The 10,408-nt window shown below is 40.9% G+C and overlaps 1 protein-coding gene and 1 non-coding gene across 2 annotated transcripts; one reads left to right on the top strand and one right to left on the bottom strand.

The window, feature by feature from the left end:
- Positions 1-517: 517 nt before the first annotated feature.
- trnak-cuu (transfer RNA lysine (anticodon CUU)) lies at positions 518-590 on the bottom strand. The gene has a single exon. It is a non-coding gene; the product is annotated as a tRNA-Lys (tRNA).
- Positions 591-3,158: 2,568 nt separating this feature from the next.
- On the top strand, positions 3,159-10,044 carry LOC130923307 (G-protein coupled receptor 26-like). Its single transcript, XM_057848924.1, has 3 exons — positions 3,159-4,104; positions 7,718-7,831; positions 9,664-10,044. Exons 1-3 carry the CDS (start codon positions 3,416-3,418, stop codon positions 9,953-9,955), a joined length of 1,095 nt encoding a protein of 364 aa, XP_057704907.1. The 5' UTR covers positions 3,159-3,415; the 3' UTR covers positions 9,956-10,044.
- The last annotated feature ends 364 nt before the right edge of the window (positions 10,045-10,408 follow it).

Consider the following 10,408-nt stretch of genomic DNA (forward strand, 5'->3'; position numbering starts at 1 on the left):
TATTTACATAATATTACACCATCGCTGACACTGCTGTGGCAGCAAAGTGGAGGTGCTTTTTCACTTTTGCAATTCCAGTTGTGTTTTGTGGCATCACAAACAGATGCTCATTGCCAGCTGGGAGGGTAGCAAAAACTTTGTTTTGAGGCGTGGAAAGACCAGAACGCGTACAGGACCAGGCTGGGGTGCATCAGGGTGTATGAGACTTTGTTGCAGCACAGGTGCCTCCTGGTTCTTTTTCTGCTTTTTGTACCTAAAAAACAGAATGTGCATGTTCATTGAATTTGGATAAATATTTGGTATTATGGTAGGACGGGCCCAAGGCCTACCTTTATTTTCCCTCTTGAACGAGGCCACTTCTTGGGAGTTATTCAAAATTATGCACCCATCAGGTCTCCTTTTGAATATTGGATCCATCTCGAAGAGATAAACAACACGATAAAAATACATTAGAAATTATCAATTTTTCAAAGGTGATGCTTTCCACCAAGCAGATACAAATTAACTAAGAAGTCTTCGCCCAATGTGGGGCTCAAACCCATGGCCCTGAGAGTAAGAGTCTCATGCTCTGCCAATTGAGCTAACCAGGCCACTTTTGACCAAATTTTTTTCCCCAAAGAATACATTTTCCTCAATTTTTCAAAGGTGATGCACGATGAGTTTCACCAAGCGGATTCAAAATAATTAAGAGGCAGTTTACGTGGTGACTCTGCGACACTAAGACGCAATGATGGAGTAGCGGAATTGCCTCGCGTGCAATGTGTCGGCGAAGACGAAAAATTCTGAATCCTGCCTCCAAAGTGGAAGAATTTGATTGCGGGGGCTTGAGGGGGGCTGGCTCCGCATGCATATCAAAAGCTCCTGCCGCGCAGGACCCACGCCGATAACGTCAGCACTCGTACACGCATAGGCGGATCTACTATTCAGGCGAAGTAAACGATCGCCTAAGGCCCCCAACCAGTAGGGGGACCCCAACGAGCTGCCCTTGCCCCAACAAGCAACGGCTTGGGCCACCGGAGCCAGCAGCACCCCCAACTATTTGTCATGTATAATTATGTCAGCACACCAAACAAAAAATAACAAAACAAAAAAGAAAGCCATTTGAATGCTGCATGTATATTACAACCCCCCCACCCCCACCCCACAAACACACACGCACTACAACGGACTGTTCCACGACGATGGACTGAGTATCAGTCACTTAGCTTCATTTAGCGCCGTTTAGCATCGCTTAGCTCCGCTTAGTTGTTCGTTAGCTTCACTTAGCTCTCCCGCGGTTTTCACGCCACTAAGCTCGCTATTTTTACAGCACACTTGCTACTTTGCACGTCAGCTATCGTTTATTTCGAACACATGAGCGAACGTGCTCTCCATGAGAGCTAAAGTGCAGTGAGGGAGAAGTTGAGAACAGGCCTCTAATGCCTCTTTTAACTTTCTTATCTTCTTCACACCGAACAAAAAATATACGACAGCACACCCTGTGGCGAAACAATGTAGTACAGTTCCAATCAGTCGTACAATAACACTCAACAGCTGGTTAACAGCAAAAGCACGTCATGATCGTCATAAAAATAATGATTTGTGGAGTTAATCCCACATACTTCGGAATTAATATTACAATATGTTGAATAAATACTACATAAAACAGATTCTACACTAAGAATAGCTTTCAAATGACACTCTTCATGACAAATATGATTGGCAATGAATAATTATTATAATAATTATACTACTATTATATATGGTAGTATAATGTTGCTAGAATTTTTTTTTTTTAAGAATTGTTTTGAATAATGTTGGAAAGGCAAAATCGGTGTTCTGAATCTGTTTACTTTCCATTCCTTTGCACTAGTAAATGCTATCAGCATTTAACCTCATTGTTTATTTGTAATTAATTATTGTTATTTACATGATTATTTGTACTTTAATAAAGAATTTAAGTGTTCCAAAATAGTTTTGTGAATTAATAAGCGTCAACAAAAATTCCATTGCTAAATTAGTTTAAAAAAAAAAAAAAAATGTTAGATTAGTCGATTAATCGTAAAACTAGTCGGCTGACTAATCAGGAGAAAATTTGTCGTTTAGGACAGCCCTAGTGTACCAGAACATATTTTCTCCAAACCCTTCTCACCTTTTTAACTCCTGACCCATGAAGAGGGCCTTGGATATGTTCGCCTTAGGCCCTAAAATTGCCAAGTCCGCCACTGCGTACACGTCACATTAGGTGTGCGCAGTGGTGCTATTAAACATTAAAAGCAGCTAATGGCGGAACGTCGGCTTTAATTTAGTGTTTTAATAATATTTTTAAATTTAAATATGTTGAATGTTTCCATTTTTGTGCCTTTTCCTCAAAAGAAAATGCCATTGCTTGGAGTGGGCAGGCATGTTTGGCATGCTTGGAGTGGGCAGGCAAGTTGTCTTCCGGGCTGAGAAGGTCAAAGTGCATCATTCGCTGTCGCCTTGTAAATCTGCACAGCCCCTTAGGGCCTGGCATGAATACTACATCGTTTTCATGCGGAATTGCGACATTGTTCGAAAAAAGACAGAATCATGTAAATGCAAATTTGAAATTTTTCTTCTTTTCAGAGAGTCACCATGTAAATTGCCCCTAAGAAGTCATCGCCCTGAGGTTAAGAGTCTCATGCTCTGCCGACTGAGCTAACCGGTCCACTTTTGACCTTTTTTTTGTTTTGTTTTGTTTTCCAAAAAAATATATTTTCCTAAATTTTTCAAAGGTGATGCGGGATGAGTTTCACCAAGTGGATTCAAATTAACTAAGAAGTCAGCGCCCAATGTGGGGCTCGAATGCACGACCCTGAGAAAGAAAGAAAGAAAGAAAGAAAGAAAGAAAGAAAGAAAGAAAGAAAGAAAGAAAGAAAGAAAGAAAGAAAGAAAGAAAGAAAGAAAGAAAGAAACAAACAAACAAACAAACAAACAAACAAACAAAGAAAGAAAGGATGAAAACAGATAATAAACAGATAATAAGATGAAAAAGGTCAGTCGGGGGGGGTGTATCTCAATCGATCACTATTGGGTTAGTGATTGGGTGACGTTGTACGTGACATCAGTCCGCAGCCACGCAATCGTGCGCCTGCTGCTAGTTTTTCTCAGGCAAATGGGTCTATTTTTAAATATGAGGGGATGCTCCGTTCTGTGATGCACTACTGTATGGGCAAAGGCGAGTGCGATGACACACACTCAGAAAAAGCTTGGAGTACTTCTTTTTTTCCTTTTGCGTCGATGCGTATTTGCGCATGAGCCAGCAGTATACAGTCAGATCTTGTATAGAAGGAGCCAGCTCATTTTTGGGAGTTCACTATGTGAAAATTGAGTCAATGGGCACCCGGAGCGCGGTTCAGTGGATTATGGATGCGTTCGAGGAAAGCGCGGCTGTCTAAGGAGAGGAGGCAGCACCATGCACGCAGCGGACTTAGCGTGCGTCGCCTTGCTGCTGGCCATTATTGCGGTGTCGCTGCTGTCCAACCTTCTGGTGCTGATTTGCTTCGTCAACAACCCGGAGATCCGCAAACATGCCCCCGCTCTTTTCATTCTCAATCTGACTTTCTGCAACCTGTTGCAGAGCGTCTCCAACATGCCGCTCACCCTGGCGGGGGTCCTCACATCGGGCCAACAGCCCCGTGGAGCAGCGGGAGGCGGAGGCGGTGTGTGCCAGACAGTGGGCTTCCTGGACACCTTTCTTACCACCAACTCCATGCTGACCATGGCGGCGCTTAGCATCGATCGGTGGGTGGCGGTGGTCTTCCCGCTGAGCTACCACTCCAGGGTGCGACATCGGGACGCGGTGGCGGCGCTGGGCTACACCTGGGCGCACTCACTCTGCTTCTCCGCCGCCGCCTCCTGCCGCTCCTGGGTGGGCTACCACCACTTATACGCGTCGTGCACACTGCGCTGCGCCAAGGCCAAAGGGGTTGGGCTGCACTACATCGTTTTTACGGTGACCCTGCACGCGCTCAGCTTCCTGCTCGCTCTAGTGGCCATGTGCGTGACCTACTTGAAAGTGCTCCGAGTGGCCAGATTCCACTGTAAGCGCATCGACGTGATCACCATGCAGACACTGCTACTGCTCGTGGACATTCACCCCAGGTAAAGAGCGCGCAGATCTGGCAATGTGACCGAGGCACCGCATGAAAAATGAGCACTTATTTGACTCACTTATTTTTCTAATCTTTACCCCCTAAATTGATTTATTAGCTGAATTTGTTCAATGATCCATCTTGCGCAGTAACTTCATCTAGTCTAAACTTAGTTGCGCCCTGCGATACGAGTTCAATGTGTTCCGTGACACGCTAGCAACTCAAAATACCTTTTTCATTCGAAATGAATGGAAATGCAATTAAAAAGAAAAGTACACTCAATAATACAGTGATCGTTTTTCGCGGTTAATGGGGACCAGAACCCACCGCGACAAGTGAAAAACCGCGAAGTAGCGACCCCCCCCCCCCAACCCCCCATTTTTTTGTGTGTGTATACATTACACTAGTTAGAAAAGTAAATGCAATATTAATATACAATAACACGCATAAAATGAATAAAATGTACTCACCACACTGATGATCTTGATAAATGAAGAAAAAACTCCCGAACAATGGATATGAAGGTAAAGATCATTTATTGAGAAGCTTGAGAGTCACGCGATCTTGTGGGCCTTAAAGTCTCACCTCTTCACTTCTTCCTTGAAAAGAAACGTCCTGGATGGCATCCTCTTCCAAAAAAGGCCAGTCTCGTCGATGTTAAACACCTGCTCCGGGAGATAGCCACCCTCTTCAATTAATTTGGGAAATTGGTCCTCAACGTAACGAACAGCTGCGTCATGGTCCGCCGAGGAGGCCTCCCCATGCAATGTAATGCTGCGAAGTCCAAACCTCTTTTTGAATTTTTCAAACCAGCCCTTGCTGGCAACAAAACCTCAAATTTCTTCACTTGAAGCACTGGTACTAGGCTGTGGTTTATTTTCGTCGTAGTCGGCATCACCGCCACCTTCATTCAACTCTCCTTCAGGAATGAGGCTATCATACAGCGCTTTGGCTTTTGCCCAAATCATGTTTGTGTCGAGACTCACCTTCTTTTCCAGACAGTCCAATATCCACACTGTTAGTGCATTTTCCATTTTTACAATCGTCTTGTTCCGAGGAGTCACGACTCGCTTAGTGTCCCTGGAAAACGACATTGAGGCGGTCTTTCGGATTTTCAACGAACGGTTGATTCGTTTAGTCCGTAATGGCGTGCAACAGACACATAGCTATGGCCAACTTTAATCATGTCCAGTTATTGAACTTTTTCGTGCACGGTCATCATTTTTCTTTTTTTTTCTTGCGTTTGCTAGAGGATTGAGCAGGTGGAGGATGCTTTGGAGCCATTTTCCTTCGATAGCAGCAACATCTCGGCCAATCAGCTTGCGATATTCCCGAGTGATGCTGGCCAGCAAATCAGAGCGGTGGACTATGAGTTCGGCGGGCTCTCCTTGCTTTTTGTTAGGGAACGGGCAGATTTTACACCATATTTTCTTCATTATTTAAATTTTTCATGCATGTATATTAGGGCTGCAGCTATTGATTATTTTAGTAGTCGATTAATCGATGAATTGGTTAGCTCGAATAATTGAGTAATCGGATAAGGAACATAAAAAATTAAAATACCTGAGCTGAGCCTCAAACGGTAGGAGAAAAAGATCAATTGGCTAGCTTACATAGCAAAAGTCCGCTAATTTAAATGCTATAAAATGCTTAAGTTATTTTTTATTTATTCATTTTTTCACAATGCTCTTAACAAATGGTTCGGACACATATTCCCACAAAAAACAGCTATACTTATAAACTAAATTACAAATAAATTAAAAATACATTAGTTCAAACAACAACCCAGCTTATATTGGTCTTAACAGGGAGCAGCTGGATTCAGCCTTGTAACATGAGGCTGACTAGGGGGTAGTGAATCCACCCAAATCAATAAAACTACATGCAAACACTTTCAAAACAAACCATTACAACAGCACTTTAATTAAACAAATACTCGAAGCAGCAAAATTTAATTCGAATCTTTTTTTCTAATTGAATAGTCGAGTTAATCGATTAATCGTTGCAGCACTAATGTGTATATATATATATATATATATATATATATATATATATATATATATATATATATATATATTTTTTTTTTTTTTTTTTTTTTTACTGAGAAAAAATCCGCGATAGACTGAAACCGCGAAATTCAAAGCGCGAAGTAGCAAGGGATCACTGTATTGTAATTTAAAAAAAACTATAAATGACTTGAAAATAGTTTGAAAAGGCACATTTCTGAGCATTTTGAAAGCTAGTTATTAAAAAAAAATAATAAAGTAATGTTTTAAAAAATAATAATCATCTGTTAGGATTCATGGGACACCTAACATCCCAACGCAGACATGGGCATAAGAGACTGGAGTGAGCAAAAGTCTTTATTTGCTGTGCGAAGAGTGAAGGCCGTTAGCTGGCAGGTGAGGGAGTCGATAGCATATGGACAATCTAGCAGCAGGAGGCGAAGAAGGAGTGGGTGGTCGATCCGGGGAGAGGTGGATGAGGCTCAGGCATGGAACTTCGTCATGGAGCGCGCAAAAACTGGACCTGGGGTGAGATCAAAAAAGGTAATTAGCTGGAGAGCCAATAGGATTTCAAGCTGCAACTGACGGTGTAACCAGAAAAGTTGATCAGGTCAGGTGGCATGCAGGGGCATCCACTGGTTTTTATAGGTGGCTGATGGTGATTGCCAACACTTCTGGCCGCTCCACCCATCTGACTTCCAGCCTGTAATTAGATAAAAACATGCTTCTACCTAAGGTGGGGCAGGTCTTAGGAGAAAGTGGCCTGAGACAAAAAGAATAAGGATTTGGCTCCAAAGATCAATGAGAACACATCCCTAGAATATACTTACAATATTTCATTCTGATTTGTCGATGTATATTGCAGGAGAAGCAATTTTAGTTAGTGTCCTGACCAAAAAGACAAACAAGAAGAGCAAAGTGAGCGAGATCTTGAGACCTCTTACCGGGTAGTCTAATGCTACGTTCATCACACCAAAGTATAACTACCGCAAAAACAAAAAGCAACCAAAAGCAGTTTTCTGCTCAGACTTTGTCGCCAAAAGTTGAAGTTCACAAAACCAAACAACTTCCAGTTGCTGTAATGTAAAAAAAAAACTAATTCATTTCAATTCACAAGGAAATCTGATGGCACGCAGGGTATGAATCGCTGTAATTATAACTTGCACTCAGCAACAATTGTGACAATCAGAAGCACCTTCTTATTGTTAAAATGGATCTTGAATACAGGCTTTAATATTGGCCACCTGGTGCAGCACTCACCAGTGTTCACATAATAAAAAACGTGGTGTCAAACAAAAACTTCATCAGCAGACAGAAAAATGTGCAATGTTATGCATAATGCATAATGTTAGACTGTCTTATAAAAATGCTAAATATTTCCTGGGTGGGATTAATAAACTCTATTAGGCCGGCAATGTGATTATTGAGTTTTTTTGACGTGCTTTTTTTTTTTTGCATGGTTGAAAAAATATATATATATAACGTTATGAAGAGTAAACTTGAAATCAGACACACTGAAAAAGAACATACATTGCTTCAAAAAGGTGCATTCACATTAAGCCTCTCAGCAGTTTTCATTAAGGAATTCTAATTCATGATTTCGGTTGACCCATGCAGCGTCCGACAGAAGTGCCTGGATGAGCAGAAACGAAGGAGGCAGCGGTCCATAAACAAGATCAGCACCTTTATTGGCACGTTTGTCATTTGCTTCACACCGTACGTCGTCACCAGGTGAGTGGCAATCTTATGAACATGTATAGTATGTTACAATGGCTTTGCTAAAACTGAATTAACCCAAGACATGGATGAATTACACAAGGTGCTTTAAATGACATTTGACTCAAGCCTCAACAGGCTTAGGCTTGATTTGCTGCTGTGTTTTTTCATTGGAATAATAATTTAGAAAGAATGCTCTTTTGTCACCCTCGAGGGTTATTTTAAGGGAGCAGGGCCTTGGGACTTTTCTCTGCCAAACAATTGCGATAATTTATTGTCACGAGATATGACCAACCAATATAGAGATATTGGTTAAAATATTAAATACAAAATGATTAATGCAATTTTAAATAGATTATTTAAGCCTGAAATATATAATAAAATACATTTTACAAGAAATTATATTGCGTTATATTTTTTTTTTTTTCTGTGCGTTTTAAATAATATAATGTCAGAACTGCAAACCATTGATCAATGAGTACAAAATTCAAAAATGAATTAAGCAAATAAACATTTTAAAAAGTTATATTTTTTCAAAATTTCATTTTTTTGCCACTAATTTTTACATTCAGTACAATTATATATACAGTATATATATGGGCTGTGTATAATTGGTATACTCATATTTTAAAATTTTGGGGGAAAAGGAAAGCTTTTTTTGCGACCACATTGATATTTTCATGACTAAGGCAGAAAGTGTTTCCGAACATCTCTGATTGGTTTAGGAAAAAGCACTAAAGAAGGGTGATGCAGCATGTGGTAGGAGAATAACATTATGCGTAATCTCAATTTGGCACAAATATTGATTTAAGCATTTGAGCTGTTAGGCTAACAGTTATATAAACATATATACGGTATATACATATACAGGGGTTTGACAAAATAATGGAAACACCTTAACAAAACTAATTTAATACGGCGTAGATGTGCCTTTGGTGGCAATTACAGCCTCAATTCTCCGAGGTATTGATTCATACAACTTGTGAATTATTTCCAAAGGAATTTTAAGCCATTCTTCAGTAAGAATACCCTCAAACTCAAGGGTCGGTAACCTTTTAGACAGAGAGAGCCAAAACCCAACATATTTTATGTGATTCCACAAGATTCATACAGTGTGTGTATCTATGTGTGTGTATGTATGTATGTATGCATGTATGTACTGTATGTATATGAACACACACAGTATATTCTATTTTCTTTTGCCAGCTTGATGATTATGCCAATGCCAATTTACAGCCATCAGAATGGAGTTTAAACCTGAACTTGAATTGGTGAGACTCTCCTTATTGTGCAGATACTTGATCCCAATCATGGTGACAATAAGATTTCACTGTCACCCCCCATCGATCCTGTCAACACGCTTAATCCTCGCTCACGAGATGAGAGTCAGGCATCAGCTTTGCTATCGGTGGCTCTCATTAGAGTTTGGGCGAACGCATTAGTCCCGACGAACTGTCACAAGCTGTTAGCACGGGTAGGATGGAAATAGCCGTTTGGCAGAATAGAGGAGATGCGTGTAATTAAGAGGACAGATTAGCCACCAAACAATGTGATTACTTGTTCCTCTAACTTGAACACAATCTGGTGCATTCGAGCAGTGGCGTGTTGACATTTGAGTATATTGTCCTGACATTTCAAAGAAATGTTCACCGCAGGGAGGCTCATTTGATTCTTCCACCCTAATTACACCTATCCTGTATATTAAAATACAAATATTTACTTATTATACTGCAGTTGATTAAGTATTTATTCTCATTTTTTTTAACTTTAAAAACAAATAAACAAACAAAAAGTGATATCTGTACTCCTTGTTACATTTGACTTTTCTCTCACTCTGTTTGAGGTAGAATGATAGAGTTGTTCTCCCCGAATCACATCAATGCTCAGTGGGGTGTGCTGTCCAAATGCTTGGTGTACAGCAAAGCAGCCAGCGACCCTTTTGTCTACTCGCTGCTCCGCCACCAGTATAGGAAAACCTACTGCCTCCTGGCTCGCAAGATCCTCGGCAGAAGCCGGCGGGACTCCTTCTCCCCTGCGTTGAAGGCCAACCCTAGGAGGAACCCGAACAGCCAGAATACTGCCAACACTTCTGGTGATCACGTCCAAGAGCCCGGCAGCAAGCCATCTCTTGGCCACTGAAGCAGAGCCTGGGATTGTATATTCCCCTACTGGAAATGTCTTGTGTTTTCTTTTGTTCCGAGGAAGTTGTGGTGACATTTCCACTGGTGCGGCCATACAGGACCATTCACACTCGCATTCATACATAAGGACAATAAAGACACCTAAAAGGCATATTTTTGGATTCCAAGAACCTGTACGAATTTAGACGACAACAATATAGACATGAAATAGTATATTTATAACAGATGAAACATCTTTTAACAAAAAAAGCATTCAATGGACCAGAACTCACAATCCTGAGAATAAGGTTTTATGAAAAAAATTGGTAATAATTCACTAAAGGAATAGGAGGCCTTGAATTTCTCACAAAATAGATGACACTTTCAACTACAGATACTGTATACTCCCCAACATGAGGATCAAACTCAGAACCTTGAGATTAAGAGCTTTTCACACTTGCTACTGAGCTAT

The sequence above is a fragment of the Corythoichthys intestinalis genome, chromosome 10 (genome assembly GCF_030265065.1).
Source record: "Corythoichthys intestinalis isolate RoL2023-P3 chromosome 10, ASM3026506v1, whole genome shotgun sequence".
Classification (NCBI taxonomy): Eukaryota; Metazoa; Chordata; class Actinopteri; order Syngnathiformes; family Syngnathidae; genus Corythoichthys; species Corythoichthys intestinalis.